Genomic DNA, 25,251 nt, shown 5'->3' on the forward strand with positions numbered 1-25,251 from the left:
ACGCCTGTCCCAGCACTTCGGCAGGCTGAGGTGGGCAGATCACCTGAGGTCAGGAGTTCAAGACCAGCCTGCCCAATATGGCGAAACTCCGTCTCTACCAGAAATACAAAAAATTAGCTGGGCATGGTGGTGGGAGCCTGTAATCCCAGCTACTCGGGAGGCTGAGGCAGGAGAATCACTCGAACCCAGGAGGTGGAGGTTGCAGTGAGCCACTGCACTCCAGACTTGGCGATAAGAGCAAAACTCCATCCTCCCCCCAGCGCCTCTCCCCAAAAGAAAAGAAAAATGAAGTCATCCAGGCATGGTGGTATGTGCCTGTAGTCCCAGCTACTCAGGAGGCTAGGGCAGGAAGATCACTTAAGCCCAGGAGTTCAAGACCAGCCTGGGCAACATAGTGAGAATAAGACCTCATCTCCAAAACAAAAACAAAAACAAAACAAAACAAAACAAAACCCACAAAGAAAAGAAGTCTAATTTAGCAATAAAGACTGGCTTTACCAATTAGGTTATATGGTAGTCATTTCCCATTTTTGGAAAGAGCTAATCTATAGCTACAAAGTTTTGACAAAACTGTATTTAAAAGTATATCACACAATATGGTTGGGAATGGTGGTCCACGCCTGTAATCCCAGCACTGTGGGAGGCTGGGGCAGGCAGATCCCTTGAGCTCAGGAGTTTGAGACCAGTCTGGGCAAGATGGTGAAACTCTGTCTCTATGAAAAAACAACACAAACAAACAAACAAAAACCATAAAAATTAGCCAGGTATGGTGGTGCACGCCTGTAGTCCCAGCTACTCAGGTGGTTGAGGCAGGAGGACAAATTGAGGCTGGGAGGCGGAGGTTGCAGTGAGCCGAGATCGCACCACTGTACTCACTCCATCCTGGGTGACAAATTGGGACCCTGTCTCAAAAACCAACAACAAAAAAGTTATTAGAGAAGCGCATCACACAATAAAAGTATTTTGTCAAAAATATCATATTGGAAAGGTATACTGAAACTAACAGTATTCTGATTTCCCCAACTCTTCCAAACATATTGGATACAGGGAACAGGATTCTTGTTGAAAGAATAATACTACTACTAAATAGTCATTAGGTAAGTATTGGTAAAGCTTTTTTTAGGGTATTTTTCCTAGAAAAAATAAAGTGAATAACCATTGATCTTGCTTATTTTCTCAGTCAGAGAGTTTCCAATTCTTTGCTTACCACAAATTTGAAGGACCTAACTGAATTAGGTTGACAGATAATTAAAAATAATTTTTGATGACGGATCATTATGTAATCTTGGTATATACGTCAGAAGGAATTCAAATAATTGTTACAGCTACAAAAAATGCCTTCCATTCTCATCTACATGTTTATGTGAGCAATGTTTCTTAGTGCTTACATCCATAAAAATAAGAAACATGAACCGACCCAATTCGTCCAGACATGTGAACTAACTGAACAATAAAAAGTCCTAGCTGGGTGTGGTGGTACTCACCTGTAGTCCCCACTATTTAGAAGATTAAGGTGGGAGGATCACTTGAGGCCAGGAATTCCAGACTAACCTGAACAATATAACGAGACCTCATCTCTTAAACAAACTAAAGGCCTATCTCATTAAGAGATACCTTCTCAATCAAAATGTTTGCTTATGGCCAGGTGTGGTGGCTCACGTAATCCCAGCATTTTGGGAGGCTGGGGCGGGCGGACCACCCGAGGTTAGGAGTTTGAGGCCAGCTTGGTCAACACGGTGAAACCCTGTCTCTACTAAAAATACAAAAATTAACCAGGCATGGTGGCAAGTGCCTGTAGTCCCAGCTACTCGGGAGGCTGAGGCAGGAGAATCACTTGAACTTGGGAGGCGGGGCTTGCAGAGATTGTGTCATTGTACTCCAGCCTGGGCAACAAGAACCAAACTCAGTCTAAAACATATATATATCTATATGTATGTATGTATACAGGAGGTATATAGTTTTCCAGGATTCTTTCAGGAGGTACATGTGACCAAAGAAGGTTGGAGATAGCTATCTTGGTCATTCACTCATCCCTTAAACATCCCAGGCACCATGCATCTAAAATCAAATTTATTACCCATCTTACTTCCTCCATTTCCATTTATGGTCAATGGTACTAGTCACCTGCCCCAGGAACTACTATAAACTTCAACTGTATCCACTTTTCTCATTCCATTTAGTTGCCATTCCTGCCCTCTCTCTTGACTCTGTTTCTTCCTTCCACTTCTGCTGTTACCACCAGCATCAGCTCTCCTCAATTACTGCAACAGGTTCCTGAAGGGCTGCTCTACCTCTAACTTTCTGTTCTCCCACTCATCCTCTCCTCTATTCTCTTGCCAGGGTTATCATTCATCCACACAGTTCAGATCAAGCCACTTCCCAGGTTAAAGTGCCAAAAGAATAAAGTCCAAACATTTTACCATCGTTATATGCAAGGCCCTCCATGATCTGGCCTCAAGCCACCTTGTCAGGGTCATCCCTTCTCTATGTTTCTCCACTTATCCAATGGATTATTCACCATTCCTTGGGCATGACCTGTACTTTTTTTTTTTTTTTGGCTGGAGTGTACTGGTGTGATCTTGGCTCACTGCAACCTCCGCCTCCCGGTTTCAAGCAATTCTCCTGTCTCAGCCTCCCGAGTAGCTGCAACTATAGGTGCATGCCATCACGCCCGGCTAATTTTTGTAGTTTTAGTAGAGATGGGGTTTCACCATGTTGGCGAGGCTAGTCTCCAGCTCCTGACCTCAGGCGATCTACTCGCCTGGGCCACCCAAAGTGCTGGGATTACAGGCGTGAGCCACCGAGCCTGGCCTGGCCTGTATTTTTATGAGCCTGGCCTGACCTGTATTTTTATAACAGAAACGTCAGCCCTGAATTTTCACTCTTTGCCTGCTAAAATGCCATTCACCTACCACTTCACATAGCTGTAATAAAAAAAAGACAGTAACAAGTGTTGATGAGCATGTGGAAAAATTGCAACCCCCATACACTGCTGAAGGTAATATAAAATGATAGAGGCGGCCAGGCGCGGTGACTCACACCTGTAATCCCAGCATTTTGGGAGGTCGAGACGGGTGGATCACCTGAGGTCAGGAGTTTGAGAACAGCCTGGCCAACATGGTAGAACCCCGTCTCTACTAAAAATACAAAATTAGCCAGGTGTGGTGGCACCTGCCTGTACTCCCAGCTACTTGGGAGGCTGAGGCAGGAGAATCGCTTGAACCCAGGAGGTGGAGGTTGCAGTGAGCCGAGATTGTGTCACTGCACTCCAGCCTGGGTGACAGAGTGAGACTCCGTTTCAAAAAAAAAAAAAAAAAAGATGGAGGCACTTTGAAAAACAGTTTAGCAGTCCTTGAAAAGGTTAATCATACAGTTACCACAGACCCAGCAACCCAAGAGAAATAAAACTTATGACCACAGAACAACTTCTACACAAATGTTCACAAAAGCATTATTCAAAAAAACCAAAAAATTGAAACAGCTTGAACACCCATCAAATGATGAATGAGTAAATAAAACAGAGAGTAGGATCCATAAAATGGAGTATTATTTGAAAATAGAAAGGAATGAAATACTGGAACAGGCTACAACATGGAGGAACCTCAGTGAAAGGTCAGTCACAAAAGGCCACATGTTATGTGATTCCATTTAACTCCATTTATATGAAATGTCCAGAATAGGCGCAAATCTACGGAGACAGAAAGTAGATGAGGGGTTGCCTAGGAATGGGGGAGTGAGAAAGTAGGAACTGACTGCTACTGGGTGTGCTCTCCCTTTCAATGGAGACGAACATGTTCTAAAATTAGATAATGGTGATGGCTGCACAACCCTATAAACAAACTAAAAAAAAGGCCACTGAAGTGTCAACTTTAGGTGAATTTTATGGTATGTAAATTGTATCTCAATACAGTCGTTTAAGCTTTTGTTGTTGTTGTCTGTTTTTGAGATGGAGTCTTGCTCTATCACCCAGGCTGGAGTGCAGTGGTATGATCTCGGATCACTGCAACCTCCACCTCCCAGGTACAACCAATTTTCCTGCCTCAGCCTCCCAGGTAGCTGGCATTATAGATGCCCACCACCACGCCTGGTTAATTTTTATATTTTTAGTAGAGATGGGGTTTCAACATGTTGGCCAGGCTGGTCTTGAACTCCTGACCTCAGGTGATCTGTCTGCCTTGGACTCCCAAAGTGCTGGGATTACAGGTGTACAGGTGTGAGCCACTGCGCTAGGCTGCTGTTTACGCTTTTATTTATTTATTTGTTTATTTATTTATTTATTTATTTTTTTAGACAGTCTTGCTCTTGTTGCCCAGGATGGGGTGCAGTAGTACGATCTCGGCTCACTGCAACCTCTGACTCCCAGGTTCAAGCAATTCTCCTGCCTCAGCCTCCCCAGTAGCTGGGATTACAGGCATGCACCACCAGGCCCGGCTAGTTTTGTATTTTTAGTAGAGACGGGGTTTCTCCTTGTTGGTCAGGCTGGTCTTGAACTCCTGACCTCAGGTGATCCACCTACCTCGGCCTCCCAAAGTGCTGGGATTACAGGTGTGAGCCACCATGCCCAGCCTACACTTTTAAATAAATTACTCCTCCTACAATGCCCAGTTCCTTTACGAAACTTGATGTGACCCCTCCTCATAACAGGTGTTACTTGGGGTTCTAGCTTATCTTGTCTTCTTCAGTTCCTGCAGTTGTAATTTACATCTCAAATCACTGCTTTCTTCTTTCTGCAATTTGACCTAGTATTTAAAGGATTCTGAAACCAGCTTTCTGGGGTTTTAAGTTCTCATTCCAACTCTTGGTAGGCATATGAAGTTATGTAATCTCTTTGTGCCTCAATTTCCTCACCTGTAGAATGAGGAAAATAGGAGTACCTACCTTGCTTCTGTGTGGACAAGGGGGTTAATACACATAAAATGACAACAGTGCCTGGCACACTGAGTAGGCTGGATATGTAAGTGTTAGCTATTATTATTGTTCTACTATAGTTAACTCTATATGCCTGTCTCTTTGCTCTCTTCCAGTTCATATTTGAAGGCCCTAAGGAAATGGAATAAAGCCTTTCTTATGTGCCTTGTATTTCCCAAAGAGGAAGAATATTATTATAGACTGGCAGGAGGAGAGCAGCACAGGGGCTGTGGCTTCAGCCTTAGGAATACCTGACTTCACCAGGGTCACGACATAGCAGCAATTGAGCGAATTTAATCCAAACCAGGGGCCTACCGGCAGAAAAGATCAGGAAACAGAGTCCCAGAAAGTGTTCCTTAAAATTTCCTACTTCCAAATGCAGAGAAGTGCCAAACACATTAAGGAGTCAACAGACATGCCTAAATTCTTACATTTACCCAAATTCCTCCATGTTTTTCATTTATTGATTACTACTGAGTACCAATTATGTACCAAGTGCTGGAGACTAGAAATCCACAACCTTGCTTTCCCAGGCAGATCTCTTCTCCACAGTACTAAGAAAAGAGATTCAAGGTGTCTGCCTCTAAATAAATAAATAAATATGTGCACTCTTTACTCAAACATAAATCACAAATCCTATACTTACAAAAAGTCATTCAAAAGGAAAATAAATTTTTTTATCATTTAACTATGGGCATTTGCCATTAATGTAATTGATCCAAAAGAACAGTAGATTGCATCTGGCATAAGCAGACAGAAAAATCCCAGCACTTAGGAAGGCTGAGACGGGAGGATTGTTTAAGCCCAGGAGTTCGAGACCAGCCTGGGTAACATGGCAACATGGCAAGATCTGTCTCAAAAAAAAAACAAAAAAAAATTATGGATCAATGTATTACTTATAGAAAAAAGTTCTTGCAAATAGGCTATTAGAGTCTAAAATATAATATAAATTTTTTGTTTTCTGTGTTTTTTTTTTTTTTGAGACAGAGCCTCACACTGTTGCCCAGGCTGGAGTATAGTGGCATGATCTTGGCTCACTGCAACCTCCACCTCCCAGGTTTAAGCGATTCTCCTGCCTCAGCCTCCTGAGTAGCAAGTATTACAGGGGCACGCCACCAGGCCTGGCAAATTTTTGTATTTTTAGTAAAGATGGGGTATTGCCATGCTGGCCAGGCTGGTCTCGAACTCCTGATCTCAGGTGATCCGTCTGCCTTGGCTTCCCAAAGTGCTGGGATTACAGGTGTGAGCCACTATGCCCAGCCTAATATGACACATTAAATATAGCATTATAATGCTTATCAATTATAGAAGCAAAATATTTTCCCCCAAATTTTATACAAATACTCCTCTGCAAGTGAGATTAAATTAAAATATTCCATTCCAAACTTTGTGATCACACACGCAAAATTCTGAGGACTCTAAAATCCTTGCACTTGAGTATGGTCATTAGTGCTATATAACAGTGCTACTAGCAATAAAATATTCTAGGCCAGAACCAAACAACTTAAAGGCTGGAAGAAACCCAAAATGTTGGAATTCCTTGATTTAGATCAGGTAATTTAGAAGCTGCCAATTTAACCTGCAAAAGCCTTTGTAGCTATCTTAATCTAATGACCCATTCATATCCTTCATAAGGAACCTTCAGTTCTTGTCATAATTCTCTAAGAGATACTGTTGCTGTTCTTACTGCTTATAATATTTATAGAACCAGCTTGTCTTTCTTTTCTTTTTTTTTTTTTTTTTTTTTTTTGAGATGGAGTCTGGCTCTGTCACCCAGGCTGGAGTGCTGTGGCCGGATCTCAGGTCACTGCAAGCTCCGCCTCCCGGATTCACGCCATTCTCCTGCCTCAGCCTCCCGGGTAGCTGGGACTACAGGCGCCCGCCACCTCGCCCGGCTAGTTTTTTGTAGTTTTTAGTAGAGACGGGGTTTCACCGTGTTAGCCAGGATGGTCTCGATCTCCTGACCTCATGATCCGCCCGTCTCGGCCTCCCAAAGTGCTGGGATTACAGGCTTGAGCCACCGCGCCCGGCCGTCTTTATTTTCAAATGAACAAAAGCTGTGCTTCAAAAATTCACCCCAGTATCCAGGTCAGTCATTACTCCTTCAGGCATACCATGTTAATGTTTACATCTCAAACTAAAGTGCACACTAACAAATTAGAAGAAAAAAATACTTTAACCTTGGCACACAACGGTTTTTTTTTTTTTTTTTTTTTGAGACGGAGTCTCGCTCTGTTGCCCAGGCTGGAGTGCAGTGGCCGGATCTCAGCTCACTGCAAGCTCCGCCTCCCGGGTTTTACACCATTCTCCTGCCTCAGCCTCCCGAGTAGCTGGGACTACAGGCGCCTGCCACCTCGCCCGGCTAGTTTTTTGCATTTTTTAGTAGAGACGGGGTTTCACCGGGTTAGCCAGGATGGTCTCGATCTCCTGACCTCGTGATCCACCCGTCTCGGCCTCCCAAAGTGCTGGGATTACAGGCTTGAGCCACTGCGCCCGGCCTCACAATGGTTGTTAAATAAGTATTTGCTGAGTGAATAAACTTACCAAAAATCCGTATCTCTACAAACTCAGGTAGAAGTATAAAATAATCCAGTACAGCCTAGATACATATGTGGGGATTTCTTTTATAGGTTTTGTTACTGAAGAGTTATGGATTTGGTGGCAACAAGAAGCATTTTGTTGTTGAGAAGAAAACAAAGTAAAAAAGCTATTCGACATAGTATCTGGACCATTTTCAACATCCTGGATTCAATTGGGACCTTAGGGGGAAATGACAAAGCAGGGTCATCTTTCACTTCACGGAATATACTCTAGGATATATGGACGCCAAAATTAGATAAGTAAAAATTAATTTATTGCTGGGACTATACCAGGGATGATAGGTATGGTATGCAATTTATCCCTATTTCCAAAGTAGGTACTGAAATGGAGTTTTAATTTCAGTAAGTGAAGAAAAGTCCTAGGACTCTGGTTCCCAAACTCCGCTGCACATTGTAATCACTTGGGGATTTTGAAAAAACTACTGGCTCTCAGCCCCAAACATTCTGATTTAGCTGCCATCAGGTACAACTTGGGCATGGGGGTGGGGTGGGGTGGTGGTGTTAAAGCGCCACAGGTAATTCTAACGTGTAGCAGCTCCGGCAATCACTGCTCCAGGGTTCTCAAATACATGACATGCAACAACTTACACCTGAGGTCTGAGAATCTTCAGCTGAGTGAGGATGTCCTTCTGTACCCTGGGATTAGCTGTGGCCGTAAGAGCCATCACCGGAACAGAAGGAAATTTCTGGCGAAGCATATTCATTCTTTTGTAATCTTGACGAAAATCATGTCCCCACTAGTTGAAAAAAAAAAAAAAATACTGCTTTTCAGACTATTTGGAACTTCCCTCTATAAAAAGCCAACACTGCTCAATATATTAAGAACCACCTTACTTTTCAGTAAAATAGCAGACTAGTTCACTCAACGTGGGTTTTTCTTCAGTACTGAAAATACATATATTGTTCGTAGTATGTATTTATTGGTATTTCCGGATATAAAAAACAGCACTTACCTGACTGACACAATGTGCTTCATCAATAACAAAACGTGCCAACAGCTTCCTCTCATAGAGATTCTCCAGCATAGAAATGAGTCTGTTACTTGCACAGATCTAGGCCAGAAATATATTAGACATTTAAAAACACTGAAACACATCACCTTATGATTCTGTTGTCTTCGAATTCCATTACAACTTAAGCTGTATTAAAACCTCCATATAAGGCCGGGTGCGGTGGCTCACGCCTGTAATCCCAGCACTTTGGGAGGCTGAGGCAGGCAGGTCATCTGAGGTCGTGAGTTTGTGACCAGCCTGATCAACATGGGGAAACCCCGTCTCTACTAAAAATACAAAATTAGCCGAGCGTGGTGGTGCATGCCTGTAATCTCAGCTACTCAGGAAGGCTGAGGCAGGAGAATTGCTTGAACCCGGGAGGTAGAGGTTGCGGTGAGCCGAGATCATGCCACTGCACTCCAGCCTGGGCAACAACAGCGAAATTCAGTCTCACGAAAAAACAAAACAAACAAACAAAAAACCTCCATATAAAATTGGTTCTTATTTCAATCTATGAAGAGAACAGCAGAAGTAACAGAAAATAGCAGATCACATTTTAGAATGTTCACCAACATTAAGCAAACAGCTTATTTAGCAGGTTAGTGGTTCTAAAACTTTTGTCTGCTTCAAGACATCTGAGGGCCACCACACATTTACACTGGCAACAGGGTTCCATATCTGGGCTATATGGATGCATGTCGGCTGGGAAACAAATTATATATTTTATAGCTCTCTTCATAACAGGGCCTACAAGCAATGACATCTCAGTAGCAACGAGCACATGTAGCACTCACATCTTGACGGACATGTCAAAAGGACAGAGAAGCCAGCTTCATAGAGATGTCTCACTGGTCACATCTAGGATAATTAGAACATCAAAATACTTGATAATTGATTGTAACTCATTGAATAAATTAAGAAGTCATGAGTTCATGCTGGTATCAATAAATATGTGGGCTGGGCACAGTGGCTCATGCTTGTAATCCTAGTACTTTGGGAGGCCGAGGTGGGTGGATTACTTAAGGTCAGGAGTTCCAGACCAGCCTGGCCAACATGGCAAAACCCCATCTCTACTAAAACTACAAAAATTAGCCAGGTGTCGTGGCACGCACCTGTAGTCCTAGCTACTTGGGAGGCAGAGGCAGGAGAATCGCTTGAACCCAGGTTGCAGTAAGCTGAGATTGCGCCACTGCACTCCAGTCTGGGTGACAGAGTAAGACTCCACCTCAAAAAAAAAAAAAAAGTGTAATCAACGGGAAAATTCTTTTTACGGCAAAATGCCAACTACATTTTAAAAATAATTTTATATATATTATAGTAATAATTGATTTGGGGAAGAATCATCAATGGATGCTAAAAGATGTGGGTAAAATTCTGATCACTGACAGGGTATTTACATAGTCTCAAAGCATCCCACAACAGGATATCTACTAATTACAAAGGCCGAAAAGAAAGGATAACTTTGTAGCAGAGAAGTCTATCAGACACTCCCATAACCAAGCGATCAGTTAACTGACATTGTCAGTAATGGGACGAATCAACGCCAAGTGCCTCCTGACAGTGGGCATGAGAACGTATCACCGTTTCTGTGATATTCAAGGAGTAACAGGAATCTAAGCAGGAGGAAGCAAGATAAACTCAAATTGAGGGATAGTTCTCAAAATGGCCTTCAAAAATGTCAAAATCATTAAAGACATTAAGAGAGAGAAACTGTTTACAAGATTACAGAGAAGGACAACTGAATGCATGCATGATCTGGGATTTTCTTTTGCTATAAAGGACATTATTGGGACAACTAGTGAAACCGGAATAAGGTTTACAGATTAAGTAATAGTACTGCATCAATATACATCTCCTAATTTTGATCATTATACTGAGGTTATATAAGAGAATACTTTGTTTTTAGGAAATGCACAGTGAAGTACTTAGGGTTTAAAAGGATACCATGTCTGCAATTTTCAATCAAATGTTTCAGGAAAACATATGCAGAGAGAATAACAAAGCAATTATAGTAAAATGCTACCATTTGGGGTTTCTGGATGAAAGTTATACAAAAATTCTTTGCACTACATATAAAAAATGTTGTTAAAATTTTAAAAATATATGTATTCTAGTGGTCTTTAATATATTTTAAAATAATGATATAAATACAAACCTTTTCTGGAGTGACATATAGAAGTTTTATGATTGGGACTTTTTTTGATAACTGGAGGTAAATATTTGTAGCTTCTGAGTCAGTCTTATCACCTGTCAGATATGTAGCTGGAATCTAAGTATGAAAGTAGTAAACAATTTCAATTTTATACATTAACCCGACAAAATTACATTTGTCTTTAGGTTTTATAAATATTTTATTAGTCACATATCAAACCTATCAAAGGAAACACATATCTCAATATAACAAGTATGTAAGTACATACATTTTTTAAAAACCCTTATTAAGTGTAACTCAGGCAGGGCGTGGTGGCTGACACCTGTAATTTCTGCACTTTGGGAGGCTGAGGCAGGTGGATCACTTGGGGTCAGGAGTTCGAGACTAGCATGGCCAACACGGAGAAACCCCATCTCTACTGAAAATACAAAAATTAGCCTGGCGTGGTGCTGGGTGCCTGTAATCCCAGCTACTCAGGAGGCTGAGGCAGGAAAACTGCTTGAGCTTGGGAGGCAGAGGTTGCAGTGAGCCAAGGTTGCACCACTGCACTCCAGCCTGGGCGACAAAACAAGACTCTGTCTTTAAAAAAAAAAAAAAGAAAGAAAGAAAGAAAAAAAAAAAGCATAACACAAAATGGTCTTCTCACTGTTTATTTCCTTTTCTTGCTTTATTTTTCATCTTTGTAAATAAGATAAATATGAATTAGGTATACAAGATATTCCAGTCCTACTGTATGGTGTCATTTTTTTTTTTAGATAAATGATTTCAGGGTTTTAAAGATTAATGACAAGGAAGGGGCCATAATATCACAAATGGTTGAACAATGGCTACCATCACCGCACTAAGACATTCTTTGGAAGCAAACCAAACTAGTGGTCTTATTGAGGAGTGGTGACTTTAATTCCTAAAACAGTTCTTCTTAATCACAATGTGAAGACTGAGTCGGGGTCTTGCTTTCACCAAGGCTAGACTGTAGTGGCATGATCATGACTCACTGCAGCCTCAAACTCCTGGGCTCAAGCGACCCTCAGCTTCCTAAGTAGCTGGGACCACAGGTGTTCACCACCATGTCCAGCTTATTTTATTTTTCTGTAGAAAAAGTCTTGCTGTGTTGCCCAGGCTGGTCTTGAATTCTTGGCCTCAAGCAATCCTCCCACCTTAGCCTTCCAAGTCACTGGGATTACAGGCGTGAGCCACCACCCCCACCGACATTGAGAAGAGTTAGGTAGAATGCATTCATTTACTTCGTTAAACTCAGCCATGAGGAAAAAAGACGCATGTGTGCAGGCATACATGTGTGTATGCATTTTAAGATATAAGGGAAAGAGAACTACGCTGACCTGGCAGTAATGAAAAAAGAAATGATTTTCTATTAGTTAAAAAAAAAAATTACATCAGCAAAAAATAGCATTGGTTAAAAGTTCTTACTAAAATATATTCTTGTAGAATACAATGAGATTGAACTACAGGTTATCTGTATCAAATTTTCAGACTTCTGTTTAATTGCACAACTTAATTTAATTGCTGTGCTTTATTTTTACAAATTATGAACTATTTAATAAAAAGGTTATCCAGAGGACTGAAATTTAATTGTTTCTAAGGCATGTTTTTATTAGTATTTTTATAACTTACATCCAAGGAAGTCAGCTTTTGGACTTGATCTACTATTAGTGATCTCAAGGGAGAAATGACAATAGTGACCCCAGGAGAAACACAGGCGGGGAGCTGGTAACACAAACTCTTACCACCTCCTGAAAGAGAAACAATGAAAAAATATCTGTCAGGTTCTGTCTTGAGAGCATGAATATAAAAGTTACAAAAGAAATCATATCTTTAATAGGACACCAAGGCATATTGTCCCTGGTGTCAACAATTTGCCATACTCAAATGACTCCAACTATTACATTTAGGCAATTTAAAAATGATTTTTTTTTAAAAAAAGGTTTTTCGTTTTGTTTTTTTTTTTTTGACAGAGTCTTGTTCTGTTGCCCAGGCTGGAGTGCAGTGGTGCCATCTGAGCTCACTACAACCTCCACCTCCCGGGTTCAAGCAATTGTCATGCCTCACCCTCCCCAGTAGCTAGGACTATAAGCGCCCACCACCACACCCTTCTAGTTTTTGTATTTTCAGTAGAGATGGGTTTCACCATGTTGGCCAGGCTGGTCTTGAACTCCTGACCTCAGGTAATCCACCTTCCTTGGACTCCCAAAGTGCTGGGATTACAGGCAAGAGCCACTGTGCTTAGGACATCTTACACAGACATATATAATAGCAAAGGCAAGAATTAGCAGGAAACTTAAAATGTAATGGAATACAGTAAACTTTTTATTTCTAGTAGTAGAAGAGTCTCTAAAAAGGATGCTAGGATTAAAATAATTACTTTCCATATAATGTTTATTTATTTTTATTATTTATAAATCCCATCACTTTGGGAGCCTGAGGCAGGCAGACTGCTTGAGCCCAGGGAATTTGAGATCAGCTTGGGCAACACAGTGAGATCTCGTCTCTACAAAAAATTTAAAAATTAGCCAGGTGTGGTGGCACATGCCTGTAGTCCCAGCTTCTTGGGAGGCTTAGGTCGGGGGGATTGTTTGAACCCAGTTGAAGCTGCTGTGAGCTGTGACAGCACCACTGTATTCTAGCATGGGTGACAGACCAAGAGACCCTATCTCAAAAATAATAAATAAAAATAAAATAAACCTTATTTGGAATATTTATACACACACTATATCTATATTATAATTACATATACTAGACATATTATCTATAATACAATATACATATTATACATAATTATATTTTTTATATGTATATATCTCAAGTGGTTGAAATGGGGGTAGGACCTTAAAAATGCCCTCTTGAAACCCTAAAGGACAATGGAAAGCCCTGAAAAAAAATCAACGGATTAGATCATTGCCAAGGTTTCTTCCAGCTTTAGAGTTCTGCAACACCAAAATAGGGTTGAAAGGAAGGCACAGAGTGATTAATAAATTAATAAAAATTGAAATGCTGATTATTAAGCCAAGGCTATCTAAATCTAAAAACCAGGTTGAAAAAGTTCAGATGCCCAGTCAACATTATACAATAATGACAGCACTAGCTAGCTTGCTAAAGGTCACAAGTCAAGTGATAGACAGAGGGAGGACTAGACACGTAGGTACTGAAACTGCAAATTCTCCATGCGCTCTGCCCTGTTTATTTAATATTCTCATGTGAATGACTATAAATCATTGAACAGCTATCATAAGCTTTAATAGCACAATGAATGTCCTAGACTCTTTAAAGTGGGGCCAACACAATATTGTGGTAAATGATTTTCATTTAATTCTCATGCCATTCTGTGAACCAGGTACTTTACTGCTATCACCATTGCACACATGAGAAAATGGGTCCAGGGAGTAAAGCGCCTTGCACGTGGCCACACTGCTGTGAGCAGCAGAGCTGTTCTTTAAGTTCAGGCCTTTGGTCCACAGCTGATGGACCACTATGCACGTACGCATACATGATTTAACCATTATGCAACACTAGATTGTTGCAAATAGACTGCCAGAAATGGTCATGGTCTCTGACAGTGATTTTTCTGTTTGATTTCCAAAATTGCTTAGACTAGAAAAAAGAAAAATTCCCAAAGAAAAATTCTAGATCAGTTCAACACAGTGAGCTTCAAGTTGAAAATCTTACAGGAGGCCGGGCGCAGTGGGTCACGCCTATAATCCCAGCACTTTGGGAGGCCGAGACGGGCGGATCACGAGGTCAGGAGATCGAGACCACCCTGGTTAACACGGTGAAACCCTGTCTCTACTAAAAATACAAAAAATTAGCCGGGCGTGGTGGAGGGCGCCTGTAGTCCCAGCTATTCCGGAGGCTGAGGCAGGAGAATGGCGGGAACCCAGGAGGTGGAGCTTGCAGTGAGCAGAGATCTCGCCACTGCACTCCAGTCCGGGCGACAGAGCAAGACTCCGTCCCCCCGACCACCCAAAAAAAAAAAAAACAAGAAAATCTTACAGGGCTATAAACTTCATCATGTCAACAACCAGAACAGAGGATATAAAGTAATACACTTTCTTACTATGGTATGGGAGGTTTAAGAGGTCCCTAAATGATAGAAATACTGTGTAGGTGGTCTTTTTATTTCTATTAAAGAGCTTTCATTTAACATCTGCCAATGGATTCCTGCCCATTCACTTCTAAAAATACATACCAGTCGGCATCAGGATAAAACAGTCTTCACCAAGCAGTGCAGCATTGATCGCCTCTAGCTGATTAGTTCTAAAATTATGCAGGCCAAATTTTTTATGAAAAATCTTCATCATTTCCTTTGTATGAGGAAAACTAAGACTTTGGAAACGCTCATGTTTCAGATTTCTGGATGTTAAATTTTGTGCTGACTTGTCTAGGAAAATAATCAACATTAAGAAAAATCAGTGCATGAATACAGTGAAAGTACAGCTTTAGCATTTCCCTTGGCCTGCAGAATCACTGGCACACGTTTCCCTGCAGCACAGTTCCTAAACTGTTTACTGGCTTTCCTTCCCTACAAGTCTCAAAGCCACCAAAGACTTGCCAAAGGCCCAAATCAAGTATTTCCTTGACTTTTTCTACAGCACCTACCACTACTTTTATTCCTTCCTTCCTCTTCTCCCTTCCTCCAACCACGACCATCAAGACAATCACGGTTTTCTACTCACTTTAAATTCCCTTTCCTGGCTCTACTTCCTCCATCGGCCCCATAAATACGGGAGTCTTTCAGATATTTGAGACTGGGCTCTGTAGACATTCTTTTTTGGAGCTTTCCTAGTCCTATGATCTTAAACATGACCTGTGTGCAGCAAATGTGTACACCTCTCTTCAGATCCAACTGATACCCTCCAAAAAGTTCCAGTCCTGCGCACAGCTCCCGTTGTCTTCAAGGCATTGGTACCTGAATGACTTACCAGCACTTTAACCTCTAGTCTTAAAATAGCCCTTCTCAGCTTTTCTCCAAATCTGACTCTGCCTCCTGACTCCCCTGTTTGTGTTACTGGTGTCACAGTTTTCCCAGTCATCAGTGTCTGAAACCTTGGAGTCATCTGAGCTTCCTCAGACTCTTCTTTCATAACATCTCTCACACGCGCCCCTGCTCTGCAGCCTGGCTGTCGCAACTCCGGTTCAGCACAGAGAACAAGAGGTACTCACTCAGCTCTGGCAGTTACGCTAACCCCAACACTCAACTGTCTCAAGATAATTGCAAATATCAAGTATGACACATTCTAACATGATACAAAAATAAATCCATTAATGGTTGTTTTAAAGGTCAGTAGCGTAACTGTAAGAACAACCTCCGTGGTATTAAGTCATCAATGACAAAAATAGGGAGGGCTGTACTTTACAAACTTTTTTCAGCTAAAAAATACTTTTGATAACTTTATATGGTTGACGTAAGGTTTTAAAATTATTCTTGGCTTTTCTCCGGAGCCTTAACAGTGGCTAATTTCATTCCTCTCAAAACGTCTCTCTCACTAAGCTGTGAGCTCCAGGAGGGCAGGAACTACTGAGTATTTGTTATTCATCTTTAAATGACCAGTGCCCAGCATAGCACATGGCATGTAGTACGCACATAGGCCCAAAGAAGTAGTTTGACTGATTTAAGACACTTCTGACTTCATATCCTTTTTAGACCGCCCTATATTTTAACCTTTTAAGACATAAAACATGCTTCCCTACTTTGTATTAATTGATTCTCATCAGTACAGAATTCTAAAGTACATTTTTAGCAAGTGAATTCATTTTTGCTTTTGCTCACCCCAAAATCATTAAAAACTTGGCCCTCATGAGTTTATTGTTTTAGGAACTAAAAAATGTTAATTCAAAGGCAAAGCACATTTGTAATGACTTTAGAGCCTTACTACAATAGGTTATAATTACACATTTTATAAAACTACAGCTGCTATAGAGACAAAAGAGCAACTTGCTTTTGAAATTGTGATTTGTAATTCATATCATCAGTAGAAATTTGCATAGCAACAATGTGGTTTTCAGGCAATCATGATTTGCTATGGTTTTTCTTATATAATTCCTATTTGGGGACAGTTTTGTTTTCATATAAGCATTCAATTTATTTTAAACTTACCAGTGTAATTCTGAATTGACTCCGAGAAGTTTATATTTTGAGCAGTAGATGCCACTGGAAGACAGTTTGTCTTGGCTGAAGAAAGTCCTTCCGATACTGATTTAATTGGCCGACCTTCCTTGATGGGTTGATAGGCAGCTGTGGAAGATTTGTTGGCTGCTAAATTATGCATTATGTTTTCCCAGTCATCATCATCATCAAAGTCATCTATGTCAAAATTATCAATATCATACGAAGGCTGGGTTTCTCTTTCTAAGTCATTTATTGAAGCAGTATGTTTATTCTGATCTTTCACAGCAGTGCTTGTGAGAACATTTCCTGGGAAATAAGAGCTTTCATTTTTTTTTCCTAGTCTTGGTGTTTCAGCCCAGTTGCTACTTACAAAGGACTTCTGTAAAGGGGTATTGAATGAAGGCCTTTCAAAAAGATTCTCCCTGGTGGCTGAGAATCCTGTCTTTCCTAGGGTGGTAGTCAGGAAACAGTCCTCAGGGGAAACAGAATTTGAGGGAAGGTGTGAAAAATTTAACTCCTTCATAGAATTCCCTGCAGAGCAGGAATCACCCTCCACAGGGCCATCAAGTGAATCAGGCCTGCATCTCCACGCGGAGCCAAGAAGACTGGCATCACTTTTATTAAAATCTACTTCTGTTAGAAGTTTCCTTCTGAAGAGAGAAAAGAGAACAACGTATTAAATATAAGTAGTTTACTCTGGTAGGCCACAAAAGCAAATCTTTAGTTTTCATACCAAATAGAAATTGTAGCAAAATATATTCGTTTTTTTCTAACTTAAAAATATGAATATGAATGGTAAAGGAGTGGTTTGAAAAGTAAATGAATTTAAAAAATAGTTGCATGATGAGCATCTTTATGCTATTTCCAGGCCAGAAAGCCTGAACATTTTGCCCTGTCCATTTTTTTACTTAAGAGTGGTAAAAATATAATCAGATATATTCCAGAAGGAGGAAAATCAAGATACCTTATGTTCCGCTGCTGAAGCAGTTCGTTCCCACAATCCAAAAGTTTCAGTTTATCAGCAGGAATAGTATCAATTAATTTACAGATGTGGTCCATCACATGAATAAGCTGCTGCTGTAAATTTATCTGTCTAGCTATAAAATAATTATGTTGTTAATATTTTTCTTTGAAAAAAAAACAAAAAACAAAAAACAAAATGTCTTGGCTAGGCATGGTGGCTCATGACTGTTTTCCCAGCACTTTGGGGAGGCCAAGGCAGGAGGATTGCTTAAGTCCAGGAGTTCAAGACCAGCTTGGGCAACACAGTGAGACCCTGTCACTAAAATGAAAAAGAAAAAAAAAAAAAAAGTCTTAAGATCTTGATTTTTTTTTTTTTTTATAGCGTGGGCCGGGCACGGTGGCTCACGCCTGTAATCCCAGCACTTTAGGAGGCTGAAGCAGGTGTATCACCTGAGGTCAGGAGTTTGAGACCAGCCTGGCCAACGTGGTGAAACCCCGTCTTTACTAGTAATACGAAAATTAGTTGGGCGTTGTGGTGCGTGCCTGTAATCCCAGCTACTTGGAAGGCTGAGGCAAGAGAATCGCTTGAACCTGGGAGGTGGAGGTTGCAGTGAGCTGAGATCATGCCATTGCACTCCAGCCTGGGGGACAAGAGTGAGATTTTGTCTCAAAAAAAAAAAAAAGAAAGAAAGAAAGAAAGTAAGTAAGTGGGTCTGGCTCTGTTGACCAGGTTAAACTGCAGTGGTGCAATCACTGCTCACTGAACCCTCAAACTCTTGGGCTCAAGAAATCCTCCTGCCTCAGCCTCCCAAGTAGCTGAGACTACAGGCCTATGCCACTGTGCCCAGCAACACAACACATCTTTTTTTTTTTTTAGTTAATTATTTTTTGTAGAGACAGTGTCTTGCCATGTTGCCCAGGCTGGGCTCAAACTCCTGGGCTCAAGTGATCCTCCCACCTTGGCCTCCTAAAGTGCTGGGATTATAGGTGTGAGCCACTGTGCCCAGTCAAGTCTTAAGATTTTGAAAGTCACATATGTAAAATGTGAAGCAGTGTAAAAACAAGATCATAAACAACTATATATTGTCCTATTATCTTCCTGTAAATTAACTTGAAATTAGGTTGTCTCTATGCTTTATCATAAGAGCTCATAACTGTTTTCATTTAATTTAATAGTCTTTAATAAACATTTCTTGGGATAAGCAAGGTCATTGGCTGGAACAAAGGTTTATCAGTTAACTATGATTTTTTTTTAAAACTAACTTCATGTGCAAAGCTCACTGTGCCAACACAAAGTGCACTGTTAAGCGTTGGACAGGCAAGAGCCCTACCCATTATTTTGATCGGCCTGGAATCCAGGCTTCCCTTTAATGGTAACAGTATAGCATCGAGATTTCCTATTAGACCTACCCTTCCCACTCCCTCAGTAGGCATCTGACATAAGGCAGCCCAGTGAAAATTAACTCTGGAAATACTTAGGACTGACTGGGAAAAAGTACCTCTCTTTTTCCAAGTTTAATATGATTCTGGTGGCCATTTCTGTCACCTTATAAAGAAAGACAGATTTCAAATAAGACTGATATAAAGGAAAAGTAGAAAGCAGATAGAAAGAAATGGAGGCTTGACCCGCAGAGATGGGACAGAAGAGAGGAGAGAGAAGGCAAGTGAGAGAGAGAGCAACTCCTGATACGATGTTTGAACAACTGAATCCTGCCAGCCCACTCCCATTTTAAAAATTAAGCCATAACTGATAAATAGAATTTCAAAGTAGTTGAGGTTTTATTTTATTTTATTTTTTGAGACAGATTCTCGCTCTGTCTTCCAGGCTGGAGTGCAGTGGTGCAATGTTGGCTCACTGCAACCTCCATCTCCCAGGTTCAAGCGATTCTCCTGCCTCAGCCTCCTGAGTGCCTGGGACTACAAGCACACACTACCACGCTCGGCTTTTTTGTATTTTTATTAGACATGGAGTTTTGCCACGTTGGCCAGGATGGTCTTGAACTCCTGACCTCAAATGATCCACCCAGCTCGCCTCCCAAAGTGCCGGGATTATAGGTGTGAGCCACCGTGGCGGCCCTTTCCTTCATCTAAAATCTCAACCGTGGCTGGGCATGGTGGCTCACGCCTATAATCCCAGCACTTTGGGAGGCTAAGGCTGGAGGATCACCTGAGGTCAGGAGTTCGACACCAGCCTGGCCAACGTGGCAAAATCCTGTCTCTAATAAAAATACAAAAAAGTTGGGCATGATGGCACACGCCTGTAGTCCCAGCTATTCAGGAGGCTAAGGCAGGAGAACCACTTGAATCTGGGAGGCGGAGGTCGCAGTGAGCAGAGATTGCACCAGTGCACTCCAGCCTGGGTGACAGAGCGAGGAAAAAAAAAAAAATGAAGAAAAGAAAAAACAAATGGCAACAGGAAGCAAGGACAAAAGATGCCTGTGTCACCTCTCAGGCCTAAAGTCTGCGGGAGCAAAAAACAGTTTGGGTGGGCTGCAGGGGAAACAGTGCATATTCTCAGAAAATGATTAGAGAAAGAAGGGGAAGAAAATGATCAGAGAAGATGATGACGCTACCGGGAAGTTGTCGATAGAGCAGTCAGTTAAATGGTTTACAAGCCAGGAAGGACAGGAAGTGAGGACAGAGCAGGAAGTGAAGATGGCAGGGTGGTGAAGGGCATCTGCACAAGAATGGCCTGGGAAATTTGGACTTCTGCTGGTGACTGAGAGAAATGTGAGGTATGAGATGTAAAACTGGAATTGCTGAATTCCTGTTACTTCTGTTTTTTCTGCAAGGAAAACAAGCATCTGATTGGAAAGAGAATACACAATGGTCTGATGGAACTGAAAGCCAAGGCTCAGAGGGAGATAAAAGAGAGTACCTAGCTATCAGAAACTAGCTCAAGACTCCTTGTCTAGACAGATTATACCTCAGAGTACAAAGGAAACCTGCAAACAGGATCTCAGAGCCCCTGTCACTGACACGTGTGTGAGGCATCTAGTGAATAAGAGAAATGATGGAAAGTGAGGACAGACAAACATTGTTCGAATTTTCAAAAAATTTGAAAGTGATTGACAAAAACTACAGGCTGGTGATTTGATGTAAATTCAAAGCAAAATTCTAGAGTCTGTTATCAAATAGCTGCTTTGTGAGCTCTAACGGGGAGGAAACAATTACAGAGTCAGAAAGAGTTCATAAAAACAAACCATCCATCTTAATGTACTTCCTTCTTTAACAGGATTACTAGACTGGCAGATAACAACAGCTACCATTTATGAAAGGCCTGCAGTGTACTCGGCACTTTACCTTGAATCCTGACAACTACCCAGCAAGGTAGATATCATTCTCCTCATTTTACAGAAGAAAAAACTGAGGTCCAGAGAAGTTTAACTATTTGCCATAGTCACACAGCCAAGAGTAGGAGGAGACAGGTTTCTATCACAGGTCTGTAGCACTCTAGAGTCAATGTCCCACCCATTCCTTCCTGCTGCCTCACACCTCAAACTTTTTGGAGTCACATGGCCAAGTCTTTTGTGTCTCCATGGATAAAGAACAGAAATGTGGTCTGAAGACAGATATGTAACTAGCTGAACAAGAAGTGGTAATGAATGGACTGATGTAAGCCAAGAGGGAAGCCTCTACTGACATGCTGGAGAACTCTGTCCCTGCCCCTGTTCTGGCTAACCATTTTATTAGTGAAACTTAATGATACAGAGACAGTATAATGCAGTTGTTATCAATGAAAACTCAAAAGCCTCAAGACTGCTGTGTTCAGATCCTAGCTCTGCGGCTAATTCTATGACGGTGTGTAATTATTTAATGCTCCTGTACCTTAGTTTCATTATCTGTTAAATGGGGATAACAGAAACTACCTTAAAGTGGGCCGGGTGCCATGGCTCACGCCTGTAATCCCAGCACTTTGGGAGGCCAAGGTGGGTGGATCATCAGGTCAGGAGATCGAGACCATCCTGGCTAACATGGTGAAACCCTGTCTCTATTAAAAATACAAAACATTAGCCAGGTGTGATGGTACACATCTATAATCCCAGCTAATCGGGAGGCTGAGGCAGGAGAATTGCTTGATCCTGGAAGGCGGAGGTTGCAGTAAGCCAAGATCCTGCCACTGCACTCCAGCCTGGGTGATAGAGCAAGACTCTGTCTCAGAAAAAAAAAAAGAAATTACCTTAAAGTTTGACGTAGTTTATTGTGATGAGTAAATTAGTTAATATTGTAAGGCACTTTATAAGACTGCCCAGCACATCAGTTATTTCATGAATATCTCTAAAATAAATTGAATCCAAAATAAACAACAAAAAAACTGGAGGAAACAAAAACAACAGAGAACACTACACACATGACCTGCACATGCATGCAGACATCGCTAAAAAAGCCCAGCAGCCCTCAGACTCGAACGCATGACAGAAATATTCAGAGAACAAAAAAGAGCTCTCGGAAATTGCCTTGATAGAAATTTAAAAATTCCATAGAAGAGTTAAAGATAAAATCAAGGAAATAAGTATAATAATAATAAAAAAAAAACGAAGACACTAAAAAAAAAAAAAAAAAAAAATCAAGGAAATATCCTAAAAAGCAGAAAATCAAGAGATGAAAAATAGAAAAGATAATTAATGTAAGTCTAACATGCAAATCACAGAAGTTCCAGGAAGAGTGAAAAAAAGAAAAAGAAAGTAAAAAGAAATAATGCCAGAAAAATGTCTACAAGAGGATGTAAATTTTCAGACTAAAGGTGCCTCTGAGAAGTAGACACCAAGGGTGGGAAGGGGGAGTGTCGTCTGTCAAAGACTTGCACTGCTATCCGATTATTTACACTAGATATTTAATAAAAAATAAAAAATGAATTAGAAACAAAGCAAACAAGTATTTAGCTTTAAATGAACATCAAGACCCAGACCCAGACTCAGACTCAGAGTATATATAAAGGAGAACCGGAGGATAAAAGGTCAAGAAAGCAATTTCTAGCAAGGAGAGTTAAAAGACCTAATAATATTTGGTCAAGGTGGGAAAAAACTCTTATTATGATGAGATTATGCTCTGTGGTCCATGTTTCTGAAACACATGATTTTGTGGAAGTTCTCATTTGTGGAAGATTAAATAAATAAATAAATAAATAAATAAATATGTAAAAACCTCCTAGAATTTAAAGTTGAGTATGAGAGATGATTTCTAACAAGTAGCGTTTTCAAAATATGGAATGAACGCCCTTGTGAGAGCATGAGTTCATGAGTTCTTCAGGCAAATGCTGGCTACCCAGTGAACAGGGTTATAACATTAGAAAAGACTACAAATCTGCCATTTTGTAACATACAGCCACAGGTTGAAAACACAATCTTTGTGTTACGTTGTTTTCAAAAGTAAGTAGTTGAAATACATGATATGTCTAAAATATTGTTTGTACCGTCACAGTCTGTGCTGGTTTCTGGATTCGGCTCCTGTGTACTCATTTTCTCAGGTTTTGACAAAAGATCTTTTGATGTGCTAAGAACATCCTCTTTTCTGTCAGAGGTGTCAAGGTCCTTTAACATACTGCAAATAAAAAAATGTTAAGCCAATCATACTACAGGCTAGACCCAATAAATGTATAATTTCAAAACCCTTAATATTTTTCTACAACTGATCAGACAATATATAACAGAAAAGAGAAGTAGTTTTTTTTTAATTTTCTCAATTATAAAACTTCCTTAGCTGGTCCTCAAAGTTGTCCCTCTTCTGGTCCCAAGAGCTCTTTTCAACTTTATCTCCAATTATGTCCTTTCAGTAACCCAAGGCTTCAATCATACTTTACCACTTACATTCTTCATATAAGCCCTGCATTGCCTATTTTGGGGATTTTGCCACTGATCCCCTCAATTTGGAAAACCTGCCATTCCAATCTCTTTTTACCCAAATCACACCTGTTCTAGCCCCAGCCCAAGCGTTACTTCTCCAGCAAATGATCATTAACGTCTCTTTTTTCTGAGATTTCAAAGCACTTTTTCTGGACTTCTCTTATTATGCAAATATATGTATATGTGTTTGTGTGTGTCTGTATATATAATTACCTCACCACACAGATTATACAAAAACATATTGACATACAAACCTGGTCAGTCTGATTAGACAGAAAAAATACTTTACAAATAACAAAATAAATTAGTACTGAATGAGTGTTAAAGAGAGGATACTGTGGAAATCCAAAGAAAGGTAACATTTTTTGGAACTTAAGAAGGCTTTGCCAAGGAGATAAGATTTAAGCAAACTTTGAATGACAAGTATGGGGAAAGTGCCAGACTATGAAAGAAAGATTTTAAAAAGAACAATTCTATTTGTTTGGCATCTGGGAATCAACCGTATTTTCCTAAAGCAGAATTTTGGAATGCAACTTTCTAACTAAATCAAAACAGTGTAAATTTTTTATATTGGTTTTTAAACAATAACACTATAATTAAAGAAAATGATAATGCTTTCTAGATTGTTGGTTTGACTCATTAAGACCATTGGATTATTGCAAGAGCATAAGTGGAGATAAAGCTGAAAAAGGTAAATTGTGGCCAGAACATGCAGAATCTTGAGGGCCAGCTACAGAGGTTTTAGAAAAGAGGAGACTGAAAAACAGGTCTCTCTTCTCTGTTATATACTGTCTGACCACTTGATTTCTGAAATTCAGAGGATACAAGCAGTATTTTTTAAAACTGAAATAAAATGTAGCACAGAATTTAAGCTGTGCACTGCACAAAAAATATTGTGAAAATTCTATTTCAGTTTTATAATATATACACATATGTATACTAAGTTACAATGGGAAATGTACAAAGAGAGTCTACCTTGGAAATACTTTGCAAAATAAGCTTTTTTAATTGTTAAGACTCTAGGTAAATTTATTTATGGTATGAGAATTTGATAAATTATGTAGCCACTAAAAGGAATTAAATATAAGCAATTGGAAAATAATTTAGGAATAATGCTAAGAGAAATAAAGCAGAATATAAAATTATAATTACATGTTGATTACAACAATGCAGAAATCAAACACACATGTACAAAACGATCAAAACTGGCTGGGCGTGGTGGCTCACGCCTGTAATCCCAGCACTTCAGGAGGCCGAGGTGGGCGGATCATGAGGTCAGGAGATCGAGACCATCCTAGCTAACACGGTGAAACCCCGTCTCTACTAAAAATACATAAAAATTAGCTGGGCGTGGTGGCGGGCGCCTGTAGTCCCAGCCACTCGGGAGGCTGAGGCAGGAGAATGGCATGAACCTGGGAGGCAAGTTTGCAGTGAGTGGAGATCACACCACTGCACTCCAGCCTGGGTGACAGAGAGAGACTCCATCTCAAAAAAAAAAAAAAAAAAGAAAAGGATCAAAACTGAAGATGGATAAAGAAAATAGTCAGAATTGTGAGACTACTAGTATTCCTTCTCTCTCTCTCAATTTTTTTAGAGATGAGGGTCTTGCTATGTTGCCCAGGCTGGGGTGCAATGGTTACTCATAGGCGTAACCACAGCATGCTACAGCCTT

The 25,251-nt window shown here is 40.5% G+C and overlaps 1 protein-coding gene and 1 non-coding gene across 3 annotated transcripts in view; one reads left to right on the forward strand and one right to left on the reverse strand.

The window, feature by feature from the left end:
* The window catches only part of BLM (BLM RecQ like helicase), a 109,364-nt gene that overhangs the window by 43,020 nt on the left and 41,093 nt on the right, over window positions 1-25,251 (reverse strand). The window contains exons 5-12 of one of the 2 annotated variants that reach the window (XM_033188981.1): window positions 23,150-23,277; window positions 17,738-17,870; window positions 16,762-17,423; window positions 14,854-15,045; window positions 12,285-12,403; window positions 10,656-10,769; window positions 8,462-8,560; window positions 8,097-8,245 (exon numbers count right to left, since the gene is read on the reverse strand). In XM_033188981.1, the coding sequence (XP_033044872.1) occupies window positions 8,097-8,245; window positions 8,462-8,560; window positions 10,656-10,769; window positions 12,285-12,403; window positions 14,854-15,045; window positions 16,762-17,423; window positions 17,738-17,870; window positions 23,150-23,277 (1,596 nt within the window). Of the gene's footprint in view, window positions 1-8,096; window positions 8,246-8,461; window positions 8,561-10,655; window positions 10,770-12,284; window positions 12,404-14,853; window positions 15,046-16,761; window positions 17,424-17,737; window positions 17,871-23,149; window positions 23,278-25,251 lie in introns of those variants that run through there. The other variant, XM_033188982.1, reaches the window with a different exon arrangement.
* On the forward strand, window positions 22,765-22,834 carry LOC117071723. Its single transcript, XR_004432471.1, has one exon. It is a non-coding gene; the product is annotated as a small nucleolar RNA SNORD18 (small nucleolar RNA).

This window comes from Trachypithecus francoisi, unplaced genomic scaffold, assembly GCF_009764315.1.
Source record: "Trachypithecus francoisi isolate TF-2019V2 unplaced genomic scaffold, Tfra_2.0 Lachesis_group3, whole genome shotgun sequence".
Taxonomy (NCBI): domain Eukaryota; kingdom Metazoa; phylum Chordata; class Mammalia; order Primates; family Cercopithecidae; genus Trachypithecus; species Trachypithecus francoisi.